The sequence below is a fragment of the Labrus mixtus genome, chromosome 12, assembly GCF_963584025.1.
Source record: "Labrus mixtus chromosome 12, fLabMix1.1, whole genome shotgun sequence".
Lineage (NCBI taxonomy): Eukaryota > Metazoa > Chordata > Actinopteri > Labriformes > Labridae > Labrus > Labrus mixtus.
The window spans coordinates 27,042,019-27,068,589 of NC_083623.1; the positions used below are offsets into that span (position 1 = coordinate 27,042,019).

Sequence of the window (26,571 nt, forward strand, 5' to 3'; positions counted from 1 at the left end):
CCACAGGTGAGAAGGTGGAGGCTGGTGTTGTTTTGTCCATGTTTGCCTTTGCTTTTCATGCACAGTTTCAAGATAACATGCAGAAACTTTAAAGGCCAGAAAAATATCTTCCAGAGTAGGCCTAGATAAAAGAGATTAAAAACAGCGATGTTAAAAGATTTCTGCACATGACTGGAGCCTGCCAAACCACTCAGAGCAGGTGCTGCCATCTTGGATTGAAATGTGATTGGAGGCTGTAGTCCTCCAAGCGAGTGGCCCGGGTTCAAATCCAACCTGTGACTCCTTTCCCACGTCATACCCCACTCTCTCTCCCTCTCTCTGATTTCCGACTCTACCCACTGTCTCTCTAATAAAGGCACAAAACGCCCCAAAATGAGGCCATGATGTGAAGTTGTGCATGCAGCCTCCAGAGCTTGGATGTGAAGAAATGGGCTAAATAGCGTGTACTGTAAAGTCCCGGGTGCTCCCTAAGCCCAGTTCATTTACTTTTTAGAGAAGTGGTTGTGAAGGAGATTAAGATATCAAACACATGTACAAAGAAAGAGAGTTGTTATTTTCTGCTGGTGCGTGAAAGCGTGGTGCAAAGATCCTTTTCCACAGTGACATCATTTGAAATAAGAATATCTCCATCTTGCCGTCTCCTCCCAGTTGGATTCCCAGTCACTAAACCTGAAGCACCTCGACTGACTTATGTTAAAATAAAGAGCAGCAGCTCTTCTCTGGAGGTTTGAGCACTTCACCCTCTGTGAGGCAGAAAGCTCATTTCAGCTGCCCGTGTCACTGATCTATCTTCTTATGTCCGCGGCCGGAAAGATTGGAACATGGACTATAGTTTAATCACAGTACAGTGCACAACAGATAGAAGCCTGCTACATAATAGAAGAAATCTCTAAGGGCTAATCCGACTGCTGACGCTTCACCTTCTCCTCAGAAGAGTCAATACTTCATCATGGTCGTGTCGCTCTGAAGACAAAAAGGAGAGGCTTTGACACTGAATAAAGATATTTATTCTTTTATCTTTAGAAGAATCTCAGCTCATGCAAGGATACAGCTCTTGTAAACAAAATTGTTATAAATGTGCACAGATTTATTTTCTTGGTGCCAAACTCTGGAATGTACAAAATATGGAAGTAAAGCCATGTTACAGGTATTACATGAAAGAGCTGTCACCCAAATCCCCCCCCGGACACCCCCCCTCTCTCTCCCACATTGTGATGACATCACTGCCCAGCTGTTTCTGAGCTGCTGTGCTAAGAAAGGAAGTTACGCTCAGGTATCAAAATATTGCATGATCGTGCGGTGAGCTGTTTAAGTTCAGACAGTCTGAACCTGATGATCCTCATCAACACTCATCACAGTCACACACACACACACACACATCGAACACGAGCAACGAAGCCTGAGGACGATTTCAAATCAAAGACACACTTCTTGAGACTTAAGACATCTGTGAGATATGTAGAGAGATTTTCTAAATAAAACAGACATGTACTCTTTTTGTTACACACAGTAGGAGATGTTTATCATTTACAGATTGGACATTTAGGCTGTGAATATTTTGACTGAAGCATTCCTAACATGTAGCCGTTCAGAGGCTGGAGAGGGTTAGCGTTAGGCTTTACTGGTTTCAGTTTCTCTAAAGTATGTGAGCATGAGATAAGAAGAAAGCACACGGTACACTGGGAGCTCGGGGCTACAGTTTAGAAGCGGCTGAGGGGAAACCCCCCCCCCCCCCCCGACAGGAAGAAGAATCAATCTGCCCGAGGATTAGAAAAGATCATTAACTGGAGGGCACGATTTGTTCTCCAAACGCTGAGATGCTTTTCAGAAACAACAACAATGTAAAGTATCCAGGCGACCCCATTTCCTTCTTTTGTTACTCAGGATCCTTTAAAGCCCCCTAGGTGTTCTAACATCTGAGCATTAGGACCCTCCAGGCGGTGGGTCTCCACGGCTTAAGATCAGCTAGCAGCTCTGTGAGGGTTACGTCAAGCTAAAAGCTAATATGCTCCAAAGATATGTTTCGCACCATTTTTCCTAATTGCATGGGGCACTTATATATTCAACAAGAATAAAATGTCTGACTGAGCGTGTGTGTGTGTGTGAGTGTGTGTGTGGGGGGGGGGGGGGGGGGGGGTCATACAGAAACATGACGTGTTAGCAGATCTTTTTTTTTAAATATCACAAGTATCTTGTGATTAACGTCTTCAGCCTCAGAATTCAAGCATTGTGAAGCAACATTTAAGATGCTGATGCATTTCTTGAGTCGTTTATTTTTGGTCACCCACATAGTTGAACATTTCCAACTTCCATGAAGTCCAGGTGAGGCTGAAGGGGAATGTGAGTAGTGATGCAGGTATGAGGTGACGTACAGTAGAGTGTGAAGGAGCGAGCTCACACCAGCTGGAAGTCTAAAGTGATGCTCCCCTCGTGTACTCGAGTAAACAAGAAGCTTGAGATGAACCCGCTAAGTGTTGGGAAGAATTTCATTGGGTAATGAAATCATTAAGTTGTTTGTTTACATTTTAAAAAACATGGAGCACATATGTTCTCTTCTGTGGACAATGAAAGTATTTCATGACGATTTCATTAAACACACTTCAGTATTGTCAGTGTGCTGAAGCACGCCATCCACTGGCAGATACAACACACTCACAGGCCGCACTGATTCACACCAGGAGTGTCTGACTTCTTGAACTTTGAGCATAATTTGAAGTATTATATATTCACATCAACATCGAACACATGGGGTTTTTCATTCATTGCTTCTGAAACAATTAGAATAGAGAGAATGGGCGTTCATTTCTCTCCTCGTGTGAACTACATCACATCACAGAGCAGGAGCACACGGCCCCCTGCACATCATAGAAGACATTTTGAATAAAAGCAGAAAGAAGAGGAGGAGAGGTAGAATGGGCTCAGATTGGTATAAAGAGGTTTTTTTTCTGCCAGATTGAAACAAGAGAAGAGAAGCAGGTTGCAGAGATGATCATAGGAAGGCTTCTGTTTGTACAAACATGCCCATGTGTTGGTCAGCAACCTCCATCAAGAAACAATGCAATCTCTCTCTTTTTTTTGCATGCGGACTCCACCTGCATCACCTGAAGAGTAAAAATCATCAGCTTCATTTCTGAGAACATTCCCAGATAGTAAAACACTTTGACAAAAATAGAATATAGCGGCCTCCTCCGAGAGGCCCTCTGTTTAGTATTTGACTAGGCATGTCAGTAGACTTAAAAATATAGATATACAATATCATGCTGCGACATTTCCAGACACCGTCATGGTATGTGTAATCTCCCATTACAAACACCTTACATCATTAGGATTATAACAGGCACAGTAGTGTTACCCTGGATAGGAATGCAAGAAACCATAAAAAAGACAAAGACACCGCTGAGGAGCACGGACAGAATCAAAAGAATTTCAGAAGATGTTAAATGAAATTAAACGTTTTAAAAAATAACTCAAAGATTTGTGCATCATATAAACGAGGAAAGAGTTAAGTGAGGAAAGTGAATGTCCCCTGCTTTATACAAAGTCAGTAGTACAGAGAGCGAGTTTCCCCCCCTCCAGCGTTCAATGAACGCCCGAGTGAAGGGGAGAGAGCTGGGGCACAGTCCAGCACAAGAGTTTGAAGTAAGGCCTCAAGTTTGTTGGCAAAATCAACTAAAAGAGAAAACATATACATCTGTGACTAAATTACATCGAGCTTGAAAAAAAAAATTATATGTGCAAAATGTAAATTTTACAAATATCAGGAGAGTTTGAAGATCAGTGAACAGGATTGTGCATTAAGGTGGTTCATCCCATTCCCCCACCCCTCTCTCTCCATCCATTAACGTCTCCGTCTGCAGCACCGCCCTCCTGCTCTCTGGCTGATTGACAGGCCAGCAGCTGGCCTCCAGGCTCGCTGTTGATTGGTGTGCGGGGCCTCACGTCGAGTGGACGGTCCGCTTTAGTTTTTCTATCTCCATCTGAAAAGACACAGAAAGCTTTTATTCAAACACAGCAGGGAGTTTCAATATTTAAACCAATCATAACACAAGTGATCAGAGCAGGTGTACACTGTACAGTACACTGTATATCATATTTATAAAGACCCAACATGAACCCTCTATGAGCCCAGCATTTAGCAAAGTTAAAGTCATATTTGAGTTTGTAGCACTTTTAATGTATTTTGGGATGTCAGTCGGTATTTCAACAGACAACTTATTTAAAAGTTTGTTATATATGTATGTATTTTTTTAAACCCTCCACAAAGAGATCTCCTTTTTCTTTAAACTGGCTATATTAGCGTCACTGGAAGCTCCTTTTCAGACTCAGAAATACAAAGATTTCACATCTCAGGGGAAAATGAGGGCGGGATGCACGACCATTCAAAAATACTACCAGGTTTCTAATGATACAAAGATTAATGCAAATGGGTGAAGTATCCCTTTAAGTAATTCTACTATCAATAAGACTTACCAACAGGAAGCAGGACATGTGACATCCAAAGAGGTCAGACCCCCACGTAGTGTGTACAACCAGTATCAGGTAACACCACCCGATCACAATAACCACTCTCTCACTATGCAGTTTCTAAATTACTAATTGACTCATTAGAGGGTGATATTTCCATATATTTGTCATTTTCTTTCATCCGTTAACCTGCTCTGTATTTTATTTTCTTTCTCTACCCCTCCAAGGTGAAGGCATCCTGTGTTCTTTCGTGAATAATTTTGGTCATGTTACTTGAAATCTTTGGAAGAGCTAAATTGTTAAATACCCTCCGAGCCTCATACCAACCTCTTGCTGATAAAAAAGAAATGCTCAAATGTTTGAAAGTTTGAGAGAGGAGTCTTGCAGTTATGTGAAATTGTGAATGTGAAGACAGTGCTTTTCCTAAATAAAACAAAAATAGAAGCCCCATATTTAAAGGTTTAATGTGCAACATTTTAAAGAGAATGAGAAAAAAAGAAGTGAAAGGAAGTTCAAGCCACACTGGAGAGAGCTTGACTACAGTGCAGCTTCAAATGTAGTGGAGTATACAAAAGAAACGGTAGCTTTGTTACGCTCTTCTGATGCTTACGTTAATCTGATCGGTTCATTTGCTTCATTTGGAGAGTCATTTCTTGACTCTTATTGTCTAAATCAAAAGGTATGTTCCCTGGTCAGTAACCTTGAAAAAGCACCCGGCTCTACTGGGTCAACAGGTCATAAGATGAAAGAAGTGGTGGTGGGTTAATGTTTACAGTGAAGTTAAGCTTCCCCACACTGAAGCTACCTCCAAGAGAAATGAAGCAAGCTAAGCTAACAAGCGCTCACTATTTTAAGCTTTTTTTACACTTAAAACATTAATTAATAAATTATTATTATCATTTAAAAGGAAGGCCAGTTTAGCAGCTTGACTCTTACTAAGGAGCCATGCTGTTGTAGTGTCTGTTCAGGTTGTGAGTTGGCAGTCTTGTTGTCTCTGAACAATCAAAGAATGAATGTATGTGTGAACATGCTGGATGGTCTCTCTGCTCTTTAGCCTGGGGGACACGGGGCGTGATCTCTTCTTTATTTAATTCACAAGTGACAAAAAGCTCTGAACACTTCTGAAGAAGCAGCAGCATGTTGTTTAGAGATTCATGTGTACAGTATGAGCTCCTGTTCTCTGGTACTGCAGGGTAACTTACTCCTACTAGTAAACTAACCAGTGACATGTTCAATCAATCACCATTCACCAGGTTATATTGTTTTAATCATTTTTGTACAGGTTAACAGTTAGCATCTCAGTGCTACACATCAGTGAGGGAGGAAGTTGTTATGCATTGTGTAACTCCTGTGTATTAAAGTGTTATTGTCAATATTTAGCCAACCACATGAAGGTAATGAATGTGGACAGCTCAGCATGTAAGGGGATCAATATTACCTGCAGGGCCATGCGCTTTAGCCTCTCCTCATCCAGCTCCCCTCGGAGCTCTGCTATCTCTTTCCTGGACAGATACACACACACACAGAAATACACACTCATCAGCTGATGTACAGGCCTGCAGCATCTATAAAAAGGTACAACACATGATCTAACTTTACAAATCTGCGGCTCATAAGAAGCTTTGTTACTTCTGTCATATTTTCTGTTCCTACAGTTTCTCCTGTGAACTCCCCCTAAAAAGCAGAGTGTGTTCTTTAGAGGACACATTACAGAAGCACGAGTAACATCTCTACCAGCTTGTATTCATTTTTTTTGCTTTTAATCTGGCATACATGAACCGTGTTAACATGTGTGATGAGTGTATTTACATATGCTGGGCCTTGAGCAGGTCCACAGTCATCAGCAGCTCCTTCATCTGGCTCTGCAGATCTTCCAGCTGGGAGTTTGAGGGGTCAGGCTCCAACTGGGCCCTGCTGCCCTGTGACGGAGCGTCAGAGCTGGGGGCTGCTGCAGGACTCGCCTTGGCCTCCATGCTCTGTCTGTGCAGTGGTGACTGTGATAAGGTGTTTGTTGAAGGCTGTGCAGACAGAGAGAGAAGAGTTTATCAGACAGAGGTTTGAAAAGTGGTTGAAACTGTATGAAGGGATGAAGAGCAGGAAGTCATTGGGTTTGGAGATGTGGTCACTGGGCCTCATCCACCAACCGTTCTTAAGAACAAATGTGTTCTTAAATCCTACTTACAAACCTTTTAACAAGATTCAATGATGTTTGATGTTGGGATTTGTTCTTTACGGACACTCTTACAGCTCAGGCAAAATAACTGGTTATCTCATTTCATTTAAATCTACAATTGTACAATATTGAAGGGTTTACATTACAATATTCTGTTTCAAAATTAATACAATTAAATATGTTATACATATTTTATGATCATACAAATCTGAGTGGTCTTTTAAATACATAAAATACACATGACACTTCATGAATTATCTTTGTTCTCATGTAGCTCACACTGATAAATAAAACAGCTTGTTTCCTGCAGGAGTTCCTCCACTTCACAACCGTTTTCAGCGCACAGTCAGGCATCTACACAACCTTCTTTTTTTGGCTACCAGCTGTTTGATGTTTCTCTGTCTGCAGGGTTAACTATGCTAATTAGGATGCTTTTTTTTATTCAGCTGTTTAAAAACATGTTGGTGAATCTGACGGAGAAGATTTTGGTAAAATGAGGCCCAATGTTTTGATGCTACAGGAACATTGAGGATAGAGATGTTTTATCAAAGACTAAAAGTGATCACTCAGGAAAACTGGAATCCTTTTTTTCAAATGTCAGAAATATTGACTCATTTGATTATTAAGCTTTTTTATCCACACCTGAGGAGGAGGGGGGGGGGGGGGGGGGGTTCTATGACTGTCACACTCATCTGACAAAGAAGCACACACACCTTTGGATTGACTTATCTTTCTATGCAGCTTCACTGAAACATTTCTGATACCTTCAATTTGAGCTTTTATTTCATCAATTTCAAACGTGGAGTTTCTGACAACGATCATTTGAAAGCATCTTTTTCTTTTTTTTTTGCTTTGAAGTGGAACAAACCAAATGGGGTGATGAATTATCCTATATATATTTTCCTTGCTTCTTGGATCCATATGTACTTTCCAGTAACTACTATTCAGGTCTATTGAAGAGAAGATGCAGCACCTGAGAGCACTTCCTGGATTTCATTAAAGGGTTGGGAGGGGACAAGCATCAGTTTCTCCTGTCTTCAATCTAATGCACAGACTTAATCTAAGACTTTGTTGAAGCACCTTTTGATTTTATTACAGCATTAAGTCTTGTTGGGTGGGAGATCTAAACTCAATATTTGACTTCTCTTTCTTGCAAAAGCTCTCTAAATCGCTGAGACTGAGAAGGCATTTCCTGTGCTCAGCCTTCTTCAGGTCACCACACAGACTTCCAAGAGGATTCAGGTCTGGGCTCTGGCTCTCTCATTCTGGTGAAGCCTTTGTTTTGTTGTCATTCAGGAAGATGAACCTCTCTGCCACCACCATTCTTCATCGTGGGTATGCTGTTCTTCTGCTGATGTGTTGTTTTTGCCCCAAACAGACCTTTCAGAATGAAACTTTGGCATCATCAGACCATAAAACATTTCCCCACATGCTTTTGGGAGACTTGATGTACAGTATATGTTGGCTTTGATGTTTTTCTCCGTATGAAAAAGCTTCTGTCTTGCCACTCTACCTCATAGCCCAGACATACGTATGGGGAATAAGGGGGATTGTTGTCACATGTAAATACAACCAGTGCTTGTCACTTATTCCTGAAGCTCCCTTAATGTTGCTGTAGGCCTCTTGGTAGCCACCCTGACCAGTTTGTTTTCGTCTTTTCAGCAACTTCTGTCACTGTTGTACTTTATTTTCTCCACTTGTTGATGATTGTCTTCACTATATTTCATGGCAATTCTTTCATACCTTCTTCTGACTGATCACTGATGTTCTGTAAGCTCTTCACCGACCATGGCTTATTCTGTAAGACACAGCTAAAGCGGGGTACACACTACGAGGTAATCAGACGAGTTTCTGGCCCGATTCGCCCTTCAGACCAAAGTCAGCAAAGGCCTATTTATCAGATGCTTCCCAAGATGTTCCTGTGGTGTGAGGTGTGTTAAGAGTGATTCCACCCTCCGAAATTACTACCGCAGTGGATGTACCAGTTAGCTTGCAGCTAGCTACACTTAGCTTTAGCATCAGGTTTACTCTTAAATTACATTTTACAACATAATAATACTTTTTCTTGCTGTCAGGTCGCAACCAATACATTACATACAATTCTTTTTCACAGCATGCACTGTTACATGGCGGACAACATGTTCTGAGATTCATATCGCTGTATTTATTTAGCTGTATTATGCTGTAAAGAAACATTAAATGTGTTGCACAGAAGAGAGAAGCATTCGCTTGAAGTTGCAAAAACTATGGAACTAGCAGAAGTTTGAGATGCTACTTCTCGCTAAGATGGATCAAAACAGGATTATGTAAACCTCACAAAACATGTCTTGACAGAGTCCTCTGGATATTATCCCCCCTTTGTTTTCTCTACTTGGCCAGTATCCAAAAGGAGAAATGATCACAGTGATGGATTACTCTTTCAGCCAACATGTGTGATGAGTGTTGTTAGTGTAAGATTGACAAACCTACTCAACCATAAATTAAGGTCTTTCATATCATGACTGTCCAAAACGCCAAAACGCCTGAACACCTGCTGCAAGTAATGTGACCAATCTTAAAACTCAAACAGGCGATGATACATTTCCATTTAGCAGACGCTCACATGAGTGTTGGTAAAACGGCTTTGCTTTAACCTCTGTTTGAATATGCACATCTCTTTAAAGTCAATCATTTAAATGTCTGCGGTTATCGTACTATACTGTTGCACTTTTTCAGTCTTTGGGAGCTCCAGTTCAATTTGAGCAAAGAATCTGATATCTGTCCGCTCTCCTCCCCTACGGGGCTCAAATGCTCAGCTCTCGCTCTTAACATTCTCTGGTAGAAATATTACAAAGGGGTCAAAATCTAATTTAACAGATAAGACCAATTTTAGGCCACGTCCAGCAATTTCATCTCTTTACGTCTGAGCCCCCGTGTTATGAGTGCTCCAAGCTGGGCTTTCCTCTTTCTCCTCCGTCTGAATATGTGTAGGGATGTGTTTATTTAGAAAAATAAACAGGGTGGTCTGATGGTGTGTGCCCCCCAGCGGAACAGCTACATGGTATTAGTCTCGGTTAACCAGGACCAATCCATACGAGATAGCATCTAAGGCAATTAATTAAAATTACAAGTGAAAACAGAGCAGCAGGCAGGGCTCCTCTCTCCTAGAGCTGACATCAATGACTTCCTAACACACTGCAAATAACTACTGTGCCGTCTACAAGGTGCCAGTTAACAAGCTCGTGTTTGTTGTTTGTGGATAAAAACATTGAATTGTTGAGATGGTAAATGGACTTGAGCTTGTTTATTTATTTTCTAGTCTTCTGACTACTCAAAGTACTTTTACTCTGCAGGTCACACCTACACATTCACACACTGATGGTAGAGGCTGCTGAGTAAAGAGTCCATCAGAAGTATCTAATCCATTCATACACTGCCAGTGAAGCAGCGGGAGAAACTTGGGGTTAAGTGTCTTGCTCAAGGACACATGGGACATGTGGCTGCAGGAGCTGGGGATTAAACCCCAAACCTTCCCTTTGAGAGACGACCAACTCTACCAACTGAACCACAGCCACCCAAAATATTTATAGATATATCGTCCCCATTATTTGTTCAAACTCTAGCTGTTGTAACCAGAGTGTTTTTAGACTGTTGGATATTCTGCTTTTGGTTACCCAGTTAAAAGACAGAGCATGTAGCCGTAGATCTTTGTACTCTTGGTGACAGATGTTTGGCCTCCCATCAACTGAAGTCTGTTTCATATGAAGGTTGGTACAACATCAGGAGGGGGCATTTATTATTTTATAAAATGAAGTAACAGCTGCCCCCCCAAGAACATGTAAAACTAGTAAGTTATAACAATATTTATTTTAAAAAATATTATACAGTATGTTTGAAAATGTTCTATTTTTTGAATGGCTGAATTTCAACAGCAGACGCTAAAACTTTGGACAAAGGTCAATGGAAACAACCCAGATGTGATGAGTATCTTTGTTTAGTATATGTTTAAACTTACTGTTATTAGGTTTCATTTTATTATATAATCCATTCATTCTCAAACTGTGGTATGTAGGATCCATCTTGTGCTACACTGGGTGTCTCTGATTTTAATCTTTTTTAAATAAAGATTTTAAAATCAAATGGTTGAGCCGTGATGGTAAGCAGAGAAAGCAAACGTGACGGGTACATTTTTTTGCATTCACAGCTCCAAATGGGAAATATCAGAAAGAAAAGTGTGCCGGATACGTCAAGCAGCACATAAGAACATGAAGTCAATGACAGTTAAAGTGCAGGTGGCTATGTTAGCCCAGGCCGAAGTGCATGGTGAGCGGTCAAAAATAAATAATATGCATATCAGAAATAAAATGGTCTCCTGTGTAAACTGCATGTTAAAGACAGAATATGAAAATAACTCTGTGAGTCACGACTGTCTACAATGGGTGTAACACCCGAGTCCCACTGTCTGTGATGTTTTCAGAGTTTTCAGAGTCCTATCTTCACTTTGTTTACATCGTTGGGACGGCCGGCTGACTCCTCCCCTCGGGTAGAAAAGTTGTATAATTGAGGGACTAGAGAAAAGAAGAATAACATACTGTACTCACTGCTTAACTGTGTTTCTAGATCACGCTCATTTCAGGTAAATTTACATGCAGTGTGAAGATACGAGCATAATAAAGATCGCTAGCATTAGCATGCTAACACAACAATGCAGCGCGAGTTGTTTTGGTTTCATGCTGGTGCTCAAGGGCGACATCTGCTGGATCAAAAAATCATATATAAAGCCTTTAAAGAGCCCCACGCTACATTTTTCAGAGTACTGATGTGAACCTTGACACATTTGAATCGATATGTAACTGCCTGGCGATAAATCTTGACATCCCTCGTACTCACTGTGAAAAGTTTGAGAACCTAATCACCAGGTTTCTTTATCTACCCGTGAGCCTCTGTGCCAAAATCATTGGAGATGAAGAGGGCTGTTTCATAAGTAGAAGAAGAAGAAGAAACAGAAGATTTATGAAGAGAGGATTCAGGAGAAATTGTTCCTCAGTCAAGAGTGTATATTACCACCTCAATCACCTTTTTTTGCTGGCTGCTGATTGACTGAATAATTATTCTTTGACACTCCTTCTCTCCACATTCACTCTCTTTTAAGATAGGTGTAGGTGTCTTTTAAATATCAACACAATACAGAGTCAACTGCTGCCTTGCTGCAGTTATCTCATTTTACATTTTCATTCCAAAGCCAATACCACCGTGATGAACTCTGTTTCAGTGTAAAGGTCATCCTGCATCTCTAACAATCTGTTTTACCTTTCTGGTTTCTGTAAGCTTTGGTTTGGCTGCATCCTCTTCGTCCATCTTGAAAGATTTCTCCACATTCACGTCCTTGTTGGGCTGCAAGAGAAGACTTTTATTAACGGCTGGATTTATGTTCAGATTTTGATTTCCAGGACTAACACCCGTCACACCTGAGCTGAATTTAATACAAATTTGGACAAGTACCAAGTGGCTGCCATCTTGACACAGGTCACTGCACTGGAAGATGACAGAAGCAGAGAAAGCCTCCGGGTGGAATAATTAAGTGGAAATGTCTCCCATGGCGAGGAAATGGCTGTCAAAGTGCAAATTGTGGATCCATGTTTCCATGAAATGTTCCACTGGTGTTAGAAAAGGACTTGACAGTGTGAGTTAGTGAAGGGAGGTGACTGGTCACAGAGTGCGAGGTGCTTTAAGAGACAAAAGGAAATCTACTAGAAAGTAGAGAGAGAGAGAGAGAGAGAAAGACAGAGACAGAGAGAGAGAGAGACACAGAGAGAGAGAGAGAGAGAGAGAAAGAGAGAGACAGAGAGAGAGACAGACAGAGAGAGAGACAGACAGAGAGAGAGAGAGAGAGAAAGAGAGAGACAGAGAGAGAGACAGACAGAGAGAGAGACAGAGAGAGAGACAGACAGAGAGAGAGAGAGAGAGAGAGAGATGGAAGATGCCAGTTGTCACAGTAAGTACTAAGCCTGTCATTTTGTCTAAACCGTTATGTAGTTTCTAAAAAATGCAGTCATGGTGATACCTGTTGCTGTGGTGACGGTGCTTTGTTTCAGCACCAGGCGATGTTCAGTGTCCACAGAGCTGCTCGCACCCCGCTCCGTGGTGAAAATGTTTGTCACTGATTGTCACGACATGGAAAATAATAAAATCCTTTGTAAGGTGACCTTGAGGGTTTATGAAACTCCGTTTTTCTAAATCAGGGAGTTCTACTTTTTCATTTGGCTGAAGGCCAAAAAGTTCCCAAAGTGTCAAAGTAACATTGGGTTTAGGTAGCAGTGCAGTCTCCATTGTTTGGGTCTGAACATGAGTCGGGCTGAGGGGACTAGTTTCTTTATCCGTGGTTAAAAATAAAACTACATTCAGGTTTTTAGCATTAAATCTTATTAGTTGAGTATTTCTCTAAGAAAGCGTTATTGATGACATCAGTGGCTTCTCCTTGAAAAAACGTTGCAGTGTTATGTAAGGTAGGGCCCGAGCAGCACCGTGCTCACAGCAGCAGTTTGAGGTCTCTGACTCCTTATTTGAATATCTGTGTGAGCGTACACTCACCGAGTGTCCTCCAAACTGGGCAGGCAGCCTCCTTCCAGGCATCTTGGGTCTGTTAGCAGTGGGGTGAGAGAGCTTCTCCGAGGTAGACGACAACTCATCAAAACTCATCAGATCTGTTGGGAATATGTGAGGGAGTAGTGAGGAAGACAAATAAGGGTTTGCTTCATCTTTAAGATAACACTTCAGCTGAGACTAAGGGGAATTGGGGAATAAAATATTTAATTTAATTGAACTGAAATGCATACGTGGTCGGGCGTGGGACTTTTTTTTAACGGTTAATGGTCTTTGCAAAGAGGGAAGCAGTTACTAAAAAACATCAGAATGTAAAGTTCAAATTGTCAAACACAAAGCTCTGATTTTAAAATGTTCACCATATTAAAACTTAATAAGATGTTTTCATATAGGCACTCCTGAAAATATCTAGAAAACAGGTAAGACATGAAGAGAAACAAAAAGAAGCAGACAGAGCAACAGAGTCTGCTATAAGATACTAGCTGCTGCAGAGAAAACACAAAGGGTTTGGAAGGAGAAACTCTGAGTCCAAACCAGAGAGAACTTCAGCTGTTTGCTCCTCCTCCACATATCAGGAGTTCTTCGGGAGTTTTCTGAAAGTGTGAAAGACCTACTAGACCGAGAGCAGCTCCATGAACATTTGATCTGAACTTTCTGACTTGAAACAACATTTATATTGAAGGGAACGTGTTGGGGTATTCACTGGATGAGTTAAACTGGACATGTATGTTCACTTTCTGTTTCTTTAAGAGTTCAAACATGAGAGCGCACAGAACTTTTTTTTTTTCTAAGATTTATTTTTGGGCTTTTTATGCCTTTAATGGAGAGACAGGACAGTGGATAGAGTCAGAAACCAGGGAGAGAGAGTGGGGAACGACATGCGGGAAAGAGGCCACAGGCGGGACGCGAACCCGGGCCGCCCGCTTGAGACGACAGCCTCAATACATGGAGTGTACAGGTAACAGCACTTTGACACTACATGGTGTTACATGGCTGCACTCAGAGAGCGCTGCCATCAAGTGCAGGACAGATTGAAGTTTGATGTTCTGTGAAAACTGGTGCCAGACCGACTTCTGACATTTTAGCAGCTCTTTTTTATCACCTTTACAGGAACTCTGTCATACACAGAGTGAAAACACCTTTAAGGACATGTTTACTCTCTGGGCTCCTGATAACTCCTCTAAGTTATAATATTGGTATTAAGTATGAAAAAATTTGGAATATAAGTCGCATCGGTATATAAGACACAGCTCAGAGAGAAAGAAGGTTTAAACTTTCTACCTGCTGTATAGTTTCTTGAGGGCAAAACCCTCAATGTGCTGCTCCTACATCAGCTGTTTTCACACACTCCTGAAAATAGCAACATCACTAAGTGATGCTATGATGAGAATATTTGTCTTTATATCAACGCTATGTGTCACAATCTGAACTAAAGAGAGAAGAGCAGACTTAATGCAGCCGTTTCTTTACATGCAGTAGTGGTTGTGTGAATACTCTGCACCGTGCAGTAGTAACAGTATGTAAACGTCTCTCCTCCTCCTATTGGCTCAGGCTGAATTCTCTGGAGAATATCCTGCTGTGTTCTCACATCAGCTCACTCAGACTTACTGCAGAAACAACACTCGGGGTCTCCTCTGGTAAATATCAGGAGTGTTTCAGGAGTTTTCTGCCAGTGTGAAAGCCCTCATGGAGCATTTTAATGATGATCAAAGACTCATTTTTATCAGGTTCTGCTTTGAAAGTATGGTGGACAATACTTTTACCAAACTGATGAATTACTATTTGGACTGAGTAATACCAACATCAAAATGATTATATTTCTTTTTAAGGTTTGAACATAAAGAAAAAGCCAGGGTGAAGTTAAAGTCTTAAACAGATACAACAAGTTCCTTTCAATTTAAGATGTCTGTCTTTACATGTCTGTGCTTTGTCCCAGCACACGATTTAGAGATTTAATCGAGTCACAACTTTATTTACTGCTTTTGTATTTGAATGGAACTCGGTCTGGTAATGAGAGTGTTTGATTTATTTCAACCATCTTTTCCAATTTAGAACTTGTTCAGTAAAAACTAATCTACTTATTATTCAGGGTTTTTAGATGGGTATGACATTAGCTCTATTCACACATGCAAAAAAACTCCAGAACATTTCCAGATACTTTATGAGCTGAGCATGAAAACAAACAGCAGAAAACATCTCCTGCCCCCTTTAATCATTATTCCTGCCTCCAAGTTCAAATGTCTGCCCGATGTGTGAACACAGCAGGGAATACTCAGTTAGTAGTTGTTTCCTCTCTTTCCTTCATACTGTGAATACCTCATTTGATTCTTTCTTTTTATAGCATGGCTATAAAAACAAGAGCTGTCAAACTATAAATTATTTAAATCCTGATTAAAATCTGAATTTCAACAGTTAATCGCTTGTTTCAGATTCCTTTATTTTGCTTTTATTTTGAATGTTTGTACTGTCTTAAACTAAGGGAACTTTCCTTCCTGTTTGGCAACAAATCTGCTTTTATTTTGAAATAAAGTGAAAAGGGAAGTTCCAAGAGATCAAAGATTACAACTTTAACTCAACCATGGAAAAATAACTCATTACGGAATAAAAGTTAAAAAAGGCAGCTGAAGGGAATGATTCAGCCGCCAGGTAAGGCACATGCGGGTCGTTATTTTCCATCACTATGACTACGGGGAGACTCTGGATGGATTATCTACGACGCGGCTACATTGTCAGAACAACATACGATTAAGAAAAAAAGAAAGTGTTATTTTAGAGGCATCGAGATGAACACATGTATACATACCCATCACTGAGGATTTCTCCCCCAATTCAGCAGACAAAGTTTTTGGTTTGGTGGGCAATAGTGGCTCAAAGTCAGACTTTGGTCGTGTGAAAGGCACCTCTCCATTGTGCCTGCAGATTTAAAGGAAAATGGAAACTCACTTAGAAGAGAAAAAACAACAGGACACAGGTTTTCCAATGTGTGCACTACAAAGACTTCACTGTCCTCTATTCTCAAACACTCTTCTGTCCTTGTGTTCCTGTAGAATCCTTCAATGAAAAGTGAAAAAATGAACCACTGATGGATATACAGAAGAAAAGACAACACACTGACTTGAGATTTGGCGAGGGGGCAAGAGGCTTGTCAGGCCTTTTTGGTGGAAGGCTTCCTGGTCTGCCTTTGCCCGGAGGGGGAACTGGCTTCTTGGGTGGAACAATGGGCGCTGCAGGCTTGGATGGCTTATGATCTGATGTCGACCTGTCGGCTGTTAACAGAGAAAGAAGAGAGTTACAAATAAAAACCAATCTTTGTCGCATACCCACCTCAAATAGTTTGTCAGGAGTTTGACCAGTATAAAACTTATCTTATCGTATATAAATATGGACGGTCTTACCTTTGTCTTCTGACCTGATGTGATGTGGTTTCCTGTCGGCGCTTGGCACCTCCGGCTTGGGAGCTGTAAAATGAAGCATAATCATCTCATTAGGCAGAAGTTCTGTCTCCATAATACTCTGAATTAAAAAAGCTGCACGGTGAATTCCTGTTTTAAGGCTAAAGGAGTGTCACAGACTGTCTGGATGTTCTGAAAAATTATTCATCGTTGCCCCTCAACAACATGAAAAATAAAAAAATTAAAAAAAGACACGCACATCCGTAAGCGAGTGCTGGATCCAAAAAAAAGATCCACACACAGAGGAGCTTATTTATTATGCATTTGTTTATTTGACATGGACATTCAGAAACATTAGTGCTGTAACATTTAACCATGCAGTCCCACACGTACTGCTCTCAGTGTTTTTAGCAAAATGCTAAATTACAACACCTGACCACGGGAGGCTTTACGATATATGAACTTATTTAGAAACATCATACATCCTTAAACAGGAGCTCCTCATGTGCAGATCCATTTGACAACATGACACATAAATGAAAGATTAAAGCAGATTAAAGTTGTGTGTTTAAAAAAAACACATTTGATATGAATACAAACGTAACATTAAAATGTACCCTAAGTGATGCTTCTCTGTAATCTGGAAACAGCACGAGGGGAAAGTGTTGGCGGTTAAGCCCACTTTAGTTGTAAAACAAAAGTGAAGCAGCACCCTGTTCTCACACTCACCTCTCAGGTGTTAGATTTTAATGAGGTGCAGAGTGCGGAGTGTTCCTTACCTATGCTTTTTGAAGGTGGAGGCGGCTTCTTCGGTTTCTGACAAGAAGAAAAAAAAAAGGTTTAGGTCAAAAACAGGTCAGTGACATCACAGTGGATGACGACGTGTTTCACAATCTTTACTTCAATGATCGCTAATAAAGAAAGTGTAACGGAACCAGATGCAGAACAAACTGACAGAACTCAAAGAACTGCTAGGAGCTCAACAACATGTTGTAGGTTAACATTGACCAGGAACCAGGACATCTCCTATGACTCTCTTGTGTTTACGTTGGACTGTGCGAACGAACACTTCCACAGATAAGTCGCATCCTGGGAAAGAGGCTCATGCTGAGGTCTGAGGATCGTTCAAGCATCATAAAACTGACAAGCGACTTTGTGGTTTTCTCAAATTGAAAGATCTTATTTTCTGCATTAAATGAAAGTCCATTTCATTTCTGGTTTATATATATATATATATATGTTTGTGAGGTTAAAAGTGATAGTTTGATTTGATTTATGTTTTCATACGATGTACAGAACTAAAGTTAAGTAAAACCTAGTTTATCGTCTTAGACACAGAAGACTTTTAAACTATATATAATCATATTGCATGTTGTCATATATAAAGGGTAACAAGCATATTATCTTTCTATGTTTTCACATTACATTGATCTATGATGTGATTTCTTTGTGGACTGTTTAATGTCTTTTTGCCTTAATTTACAGCTTTGAAAAGAATAATATTCCACAATGTTTAGCAATTTCTCTCCTAATGTTAAACTCAGAATGCTCACATTTAGAAAATGTGGTAACATCATAAAGTGTTTTTCCGCGTGAACTACTTTGAGTTTATTAAGTAAAATCACGTAACCTAATTCAAATCATGAAGTTATTGTAGGTTGAGTGGAGACCCGGCCCTCCCTCTGATACAGACATGCAGAGTCAACTTCTCAGTTAGTCGTCTTTTGGTTCTCTAGAGAGTGATCAGCTGGTCTGACCGCTACTCTTGTGATATCATCTTTTGTGTTTCCTTTTTCCACGTTTTCATTCATTCTTTTTGTAAACAACTCATTTTTATCTGACTAGAGATAACTTGAATTGGCCCACAAGTTTTATCTCGAGTTAGTTTATTTTCGCAAGACTTTTAATTCTTCTGATCTACTCGGAGCCACTGAGACAGACGACACGGCTTCAGCTGCTGAGCATCAACTTCACATTGCTGTGTGACGTCACTTCTACCTGACTGTTGAGACAGTCATTTGGCTGGCAGAAGTTCTGGTGGAAAGCGATCCGTCAGTATCTTAAAGCTTGACCACACAGGGGAAGTTTGACTGAACATCACTAAAGTAAGCTTTCCTGAAACAGCTTCTGCCTGGAGAGATTTTGAGGAAGGGTCGTTGTCCAACACATCAGTAGCTTCTTATTATTCTCTCAATCACATTTTTCATTCAAATCATTACAAAACCATTTATCGTTTTATTTGTTACTTTCACCATTATGACGATACCATAATAGGCAAATTAGACTCAAACTATTTTATTTCCATAATTTTGTTATTAAAGTCATACAAATGATAATCTTTGATATTTACTTTATTAATCTGCATTATTGTTCACGATTCCTGTAATAAAATCACACGTAATCATTTAGAATTTGTCTGTGTTTCTTTAATGATTGAAGTGATCCTAGAGAACTTTTACTGACATTCTGATACGAGACTGAATAATTAATTAACTTATTCAGTTAAAGTTCATTTCTTCCTTTAACAGGAAGTGGTGCACCTGAGGAATAATTAGAATATAATATCTTAATAAGTTAATTACGCTACAAAAGTAAATAGGGAAGAAAGGCCAACGAGCTCAACAAGTCCAATCAGATTCAAACTGGAACTGAGTCAGATGTTGAGGTGTTATGGAGTTCTCTGTTTGTTCACACGAGAATTCAAATTACACTAAACAACAAAACAGATCACTGCTTTTGTTTCTGCATTGAACGTGTTTGAGTGAAAGGAGACAAACTCAAAAGAAGACTGTGTGTGAAAGTGCAGGATCATAGTGTGTGATCAGGGCGCTGACAGCTTACCTCTTCTGACTCCTGCTTAGGTGATGATTTCACCGACCCTCTGGATGTCAAAGTCTAAAATGTAAAGATGAAAACAGAGAATAAAATCATCGAGTTATAACGACCTCAGAACACGTTCTACGATGGAAAGACAAGGCTCCTTTCCATAAACATTTTCTGAACATTTAACATGTCATTTATTTCTACTCTTCCTTTTCAAACAGAACATTAAGAATATGAAAATGCATTATTTCAAATGTTTAAAGGCAGGGTTGGTCATTTTCTAAAACTAGCATGATTTTGAAAGTAGCGTTCCCTCAGTGCTCCGTCTAAGTCTGTTTTACTCCTCACAACAGCCAACAACAAACTCACAGTATAAACTCCGTTATTGGTGACGCTCTTTGAGTGTGGGATAGTGAACACATGGGGTAGAGAACGAGCAGGGAGACAGGGAGGCGTCTGATTGGTTCATCAGATTGGTACCTCGTGGCAGACATTGGTTGAAGTTTTTACAGACTTACATCTGCTACAGATGACAGATTTTCTTTGCTCCTTTTTCAGAGAACATGAGTTATTAATTTCTGTCAGGACCTAAAGACAATTTCAGTTAAAATCTTAAAAAGTGGATCTGGAGGAAATGACCAACCCTGCCTTTAAACAAGAAGAAATTAAAATGTTTGTTAGTTTCTGCACACGTGTCCGTAGGTTGCTCGTTGCTAAGCAACACCTGGGAAAGTGGAAAGTGGATGAACCAGTTCTAAGTCCTGCTTGTTTGAATTTGTGTCATTTTGTCAATAATTAGCTGAAAATGTCCAGCAGAGTTTCAAAGAATCCAAAGCAGGGCTGGAAATCAGCACTGGTCACCCACCAAATACTGGCGGTGTTTTTTTTGTTTTTTTTTCAGTGACAGGTGAATTTGCTAAACTTACTTTACTTTTATGTACAAGCCACCGTGACTGGTAACAGAGTGATTTTAACACACAAGCTTTAAAACAACAAATCCATGATCTTGCCTCTCAGATAAATGAGTTAGCGATTGAGGACATAACTGCAAAGGAAACTCTTATCCTCCTTCAAATAATAAACTAAAATTAATGTTTTTTCTGTTTCTGAGTGAGAAAACGAGCATGTGAGTATTTTAAAATATATATTCATACAAAAGAAGAGCATGTGAATGCTGTCAGCTTTGATTTCATAGTATACATTATTCTGTGGCTTCAAATAAAGTGGCAGGTTAAAAAAAGAGTGACTGGTAGATTTTTGAATCCAGCAGTCCCAGGAGAGCAACAAATCCTGTGACATGTTGTGCTGAAGCTTCAGGACATGTTGTCCTCTGGTTCATTGATTCTTCACCTCACCTCTCTCTCTGCTTCAGACAGAAGGACGACAAAGTTGTCGGGGAAGACGCCTTCTCTGCCGCCGATTTCCCCTCGCCACCAACCAGGCTCTCCTGTGTCCTGATACATAAGAGTGTACAAAAAGAGTGGAGTCATTCATCTAATATGCCTTAAACATGTCCTCTTACAGCAGGAAGCTTATTCAGAGAAAACAGAACTGCTGAGGAGAGGAGATGCACTTCTTCACAGTGTCCACTAGATGGTGCTGGACTGCTGGAAAAGTCTTGGCAGGCAAAAGGTTGTGTCCCCATTCTTCTTGTGGTTCAACAACAAGCCCTGGGTCCCAGTTTTCATAGCTCACGCCTCGTGTCAGAGGCAGCTGAGCTGATCCAGCAGTGACTGTGTTTGTGAACGAGGGATATCTCTGGATTAAAACAATCGTCTAACAACCCTCTCACATTTTAAAAGTCACACTCTAACTCTGTGAATGTAAATATAATACAGCTTACTGTGGAAAATCTCTCCTCCAGTTCATGAACTGATGACAGCGATCTTATCGAATACTTCAGACATTTATCAGGAAACGTTTCTAGTCCTTTAAAATCTGTTGAATGCTTACTTTACTCTTATCCACCACTGTGCCAGTCACCTGCTGCTTAACACAACCCTCCATCCCTCCTCCTCACTCTAAGTCAAATCAGACTACTAGTCCTGTGGTGAGACGAAGAGGCTGCATGCTACATGCTGTTTGTCATTGAAGCAGAGAGTCATCAGAGGGTGAGCAGCTGATGTCATACCGTTAAGTGTGAAGTTGATTTATGCAAAAACACTGAGAAACATCAACATCACAGACAAGGCAAGCTAAAGATCAGGTGGGAAAGAAGAGACTGATACCATGATCTGAAAACTGTCCAGCAGTACGATAGAAGAGGCAGTTTTGTTGTTTTGAACCCAGTGAGTACCAGCCGGGATTTCAAGATGAAATGTGTTTTATAAAACTAGAAATGACACCATAACATGTTTAAGATACTTTTATGTTAGAAGTAGATTTGATAAGTGGGGACAATAAGGGTCAGTTAATTTGCATCCCCTAATATCAGAACTCCACTTTGTACAAAAAAGCTCTGCAGAGTGAAAAATGTTGAGTTCCAGTCGAGCCCCCTTGTCCTCATGTGTCTACACGAGCGACAGAAGAAAAAAAGAAATATGGCGGCGGGCAGTAGGAACAGAATCAAGCTGATTTTGTCGCTGACGCTCCCTCATGTAGCATGCTGTCAGGACACGCTGTGACTCTCTGGTTTATTTTCATAACTTTGATACCTAGAGCGCTGAAACCTACCTTGCTCAGGATGTGGATGACTTCTCCCTCTTTTATGGTCAGCTCGTCCTCATTTGTAGAATCAAAAGCAAACGTGACCTTACAGTACTCTTTAGCTGCAGGACACAGAAATGATACAGTTAAAACACTAACAGAAGAGAACAGATTCAGACATGAACTTAAACTACTTCTCTTACTGTTAACACTTCACCTGAGGTCAAAACCTTTAACAGGACACGTGTTGAATTAACGCACACAGTGAAAATTCATCCTACTCGGAGACTGACTCCACCTTTTAAAGGTTATCCAGAAAAAATATCAACACCCTGTCAAGTATCTGGTTCACATTCAAGCTCCTCAAACAGGATCCGTTTTCCTCAATGTAAAGGTGAAACATCATGTTTTATAACCCAGATGAAGGAAAGCTGCATTAGACCACTTTCTCCATAACCCTAACTAAAGGCATAAATGAAGTTTAAAGTTCTGCTTCCTCACTATTACATTAGAGTAATCTAAACAACATTAGACAACCGACTGCTCCAGAACATTTCTGAACTCAGGTGAATTGAAAAATAGACGTGACAGTTAGATGATGGCTCAAACCCACATAAAGTCCAATACATTGAACTTCTAGGTAGTGTTGTAGTCAGGACCAGATTAACCGAGACCAGAGTGCTCCGATGAGAGCAAGACATTTAGGGATCGAGGCCGAGTAAAGACTAAGACATTGGTCCATACAAATCACTGAAAAATCCTCATCTTGTGTGCAGGGAGCGTGTCACTAACACAGAGCGTAACAACGGGAAGGTTTCAGCCGTAACCGGGGAATACAAACCAAACTATAAATGAATTGAAGTGACTTGTTCTTTTGGAAAGATATTTTTTCTTCTAACCACAGTAATGACCTGAGAAAGAAGCTTATCAGTGGTGGTCTTGACTGGTCTTGATTTCAAATCTGGAGTCCGTCCAGTTTGAGACCGAGACCAGACCGAGTAAAAATGTTTTCAATTCAGAGACGAGACTGAGACCTTCTCGAGACCAAGACTGACTTCAAGTACTGCACATTACTTCGAGGCATAAATAAACGTTTTCAAGTTGTGTTTCAATAATCCAGAATCTGTTCCCCTTCAGTCAACAAACCAAAAGCTTTCCAATCATACTGCTGTTAAAGACCTGATTGAATTTTAACATTAGATGATATCAACATTACCTACGGGTTATCAAATGTGTTGTTCTACCTTTCAATATGTCTGAATAACACTCTGGAATCTTAGAGTTGATTAGTTGCCAATCAAAGGGGAAGCAGGGAAACGACAACACAGAGGTACAACAGAACACCTTACATCTTGACCATAATGCCAGAGGAAAATGGCTGCACCGTCACACAGTAGGTGGATGAAATACATTTCCCACAAGTCTTTCAGTTCATTTAGAGGTTTTTACCTTTGGATTTGTTGTCTCCGTCTACTCTCTGCGCGTCGCTCATGTTGGGATGGGCAGGCTTTGCAGCAGATGGTAATGATGGGATTGGCTACAATGAAGCAAACCATACAGATGGACATGAGTGGATATGTGGCTTATGTACACGACACCCCTCCGAGGACAGTTTGTGTTTGAGGGGGGGGTAGAAGTCTGATCATGAGTCATTGTCTTTAAGTGTAAATGTTTATGAAAGGTTATTAAGGTTCATCGTTGGTTAGCAGGTAAGGCTTGAACAGGATGGAGAACAAAAGAAACAGTGGAAGAAGGCTTGTGCATTTTCTGCTTTACAAGGGATGTAAGGAAGCCATGGGGGGGGGGGGCACGTCCCTGTTCCTCTTTTTTTTCGGAGTCCTCCTGTCTTGTAAACTAAGCACGCTTTATGATCACGTAAAGCCAGGCATGTGTTGTCTAATGACCTTATGTACAAGAGGTAACCGTGCTCAGGCCCGCTTAGTCCTGGAGCAGTGTGAGTGCAGGACAGAGGGCGTATAAGAAGGGGGGGGGGGACAACTTTGGCTAGTGTGAGTGCAGTGTTATAATGTATGCTTGGTATCATATAAAATTTGCTAAGGATCCCGAGCAGAGCAGTATGTGGGGTATGAGGGCTGCTCCACATGGATGGACCCTCGGTTGTGAAGTGGAGAGTGTGAGGGCATGCAACATGCGGTAGATATGTGAGGAGAGGAGGGGAGTGACAGAAGCTGTGTTAGTTGTGAAAGAGAGTGTAGTGGGGGCTGTAGTGAAGAGGAGAGAGAGAAGGGAAAAACGGGAGAGTTTAAGAATGAAGTTAAATGTGTAACTGTTTAAGCAGTAAGCTTCTGGAAGTTAAAGAAATACCTATTTTAATGATTGTGTCTTTGAAAGAGTAAAACCTTCCTTGTGTTAAAGATGCCAGTTTACAAATGGTTAAAGGAAGAATGTGTGGGGGCGCTGGTGGTGCAGTGGTTAGTGCATGTGCCCCATGTATGGAGGCTGTAGTCCTCCAAGTGGGCGGCCCAGGTTCAAATCCCGCCTGTGGCTCCTTCCCTGCACGTCATTCCCCTCTCCCTCCCTGAGTTCCAGCTCTATCCACTGTCCTATCTCTCCATTAAAGGCACAAAAAGCCCAAAAATAAATCAAAAAGGAAGTTTAAAATTAAAAGGAAGAATGTGCGACTCTTTGATCCGGTAGATGTCGCCCTCAAGCACCAGCGTTAAACCAAAACAAGCTGCTGTTTGTCCACAGCGGGGTTAAGTGTCTTACACAACGGACATGTTGCTGCAGGAGCTGGGGATCGAACCCTCGACCTTTTGGTTGGAGATGACGACTCTACCAACTGAGCCACAGCCGGCCACAAAATCTACAGTTGTTTTTTGTTTTTTTTATCTACACCCAGGCACAGGTCTAGATCAAAACGTCTTAGTTCTGAGATTAAAGGGGGTGCAGCTACAGTGACTGGCAACAGCAATGAATAATAGCGTAGGCGTTATGGGTCCATCACGTGGTCCCCCGGTGAACAGACAGGTCACGACCATCACATCATGGATGTAGTAAACGTGATCTGAGTCACTGTTGTCATCTGAAAGCCTTCATTACTTATTGCATCCATTCAACTGAGGGTGCACGTGCTCTTGCGGTAGAACCGGGCCGGTCTACACCGGAGACCCAGTGCATGCAGGTGCAATTTAAAGGGGCATATTCTTTCAGGAGCTACAGAAGTGGAAGCACAAAGTATGTCTGCTAGAAGTTTCTCTCTGTAGTTGTGATTTGGATCTTAGCAGGTTAGAGTGTTATCACATTATTTAATTGAAATACTCTCAGTGAGTGAACAAAAATGAATTACACTGAGCCGTTTAAAAAAATATTCTAAAAGACATTTTCCGATGCGGGCCATAATATGGAAGTTGGTCTAGTAGCTGGAGAGGTGCCAGGGCACTTCCCGAGGCGCCCTCGAGCATGTCTCTAAAATAACAGAGTGTGAAAACAGAATTTCCCCTCTGAGATTAATAAAGTATGTAAAATAAGAAAATAAAAAATGTGTTAAAAAATGAAACCTTTATGTTTCTTTGATGTGTGATCGTAAATATCTCCATGTGTCTGGCTGTCACATGGCCGAGTCAGCACTTTCATATAACAACAAACCATTTGTGTTACCACAGCTGTCACTATTCTACGGTTTGTCACGTTATGTATGTATCACTCTTTAGGAGTTTTAACATGATCTTGTTTGCATCAATAGATAAAAACAACATGTCAGGACATTGACTACAGAACAGGTACAGACTACATTCTTTATTCTATTATTTACAGAGACACAGCACACTTACTCTCTCCTTCTTCTCTTCTGTTTCAGAACTGGGCAGCCGGGTTTTTAGTTTCACAGACCCTTCTCTGAAAATATCTCCGAAGCCGATGCCTCGGATCTTCTTGGGCTGAGCTATGACTCCGTTTCCTGGTGTGGGCTGTGGCGATGTGGGCGTGGTGAGGCTTTCCACTCCACTTCCATCTTTGGAAGAGATACAAAAAACAAAGGAATTAATTGTCTGCTCCGATGGCGGCAATGGACAACATGATGAGTCTGTAGTGATTCAAAAACATATTCGGAACCATCTTTAATGATACTTCAGAACGTTTCTCACTTTTCAATAAAGTCAGTCTGTGGATGTTCAGGTGTACACACATAACCACACACAGATCAGGTAAGAGCTGCTTTAGCTCTCCTGTCAAACAACAAAGGTAGAAACCAGCCAAACGTCTTGTTGAGACTTGTTTCAGTCGAGCTGCAATCACACCTCAACACCTCCATTAATGCACTTTGTTTTACAGGCGGTGAAATAAAGGTCATTAAAGAAGCAATATTTCAAACTAAGGATAAATATGGGAATGAGATTTGAGAGAAAGTAATGATCACTTTTCCCTGCATTGTTTTTAAGAGCAGCTAATACATCTGCCTTAGCATTGTTTTGATATCACGTGTGATTATGCTGAGATTCAAGCTGCACCCCTTCACATAAACAAGGCCTT

General features: G+C 40.9%; 1 protein-coding gene across 1 annotated transcript in view; it reads right to left on the reverse strand.

The window, feature by feature from the left end:
* Positions 1–984: 984 nt before the first annotated feature.
* The window catches only part of cd2ap (CD2-associated protein), a 43,352-nt gene continuing 17,765 nt past the window's right edge, over positions 985–26,571 (reverse strand). The window contains exons 6-19 of the mRNA XM_061051334.1: positions 25,875–26,053; positions 23,530–23,617; positions 22,108–22,202; positions 20,790–20,888; positions 19,453–19,506; positions 17,391–17,427; positions 16,615–16,677; positions 16,335–16,485; positions 16,023–16,132; positions 13,208–13,320; positions 11,927–12,010; positions 6,274–6,482; positions 5,903–5,966; positions 985–3,977 (exon numbers count right to left, since the gene is read on the reverse strand). Of these exons, the coding sequence (XP_060907317.1) occupies positions 3,936–3,977; positions 5,903–5,966; positions 6,274–6,482; positions 11,927–12,010; positions 13,208–13,320; positions 16,023–16,132; positions 16,335–16,485; positions 16,615–16,677; positions 17,391–17,427; positions 19,453–19,506; positions 20,790–20,888; positions 22,108–22,202; positions 23,530–23,617; positions 25,875–26,053 (1,388 nt within the window). The 3' untranslated portion in view covers positions 985–3,935. The remainder of the gene's footprint in view (positions 3,978–5,902; positions 5,967–6,273; positions 6,483–11,926; positions 12,011–13,207; positions 13,321–16,022; positions 16,133–16,334; positions 16,486–16,614; positions 16,678–17,390; positions 17,428–19,452; positions 19,507–20,789; positions 20,889–22,107; positions 22,203–23,529; positions 23,618–25,874; positions 26,054–26,571) is intronic.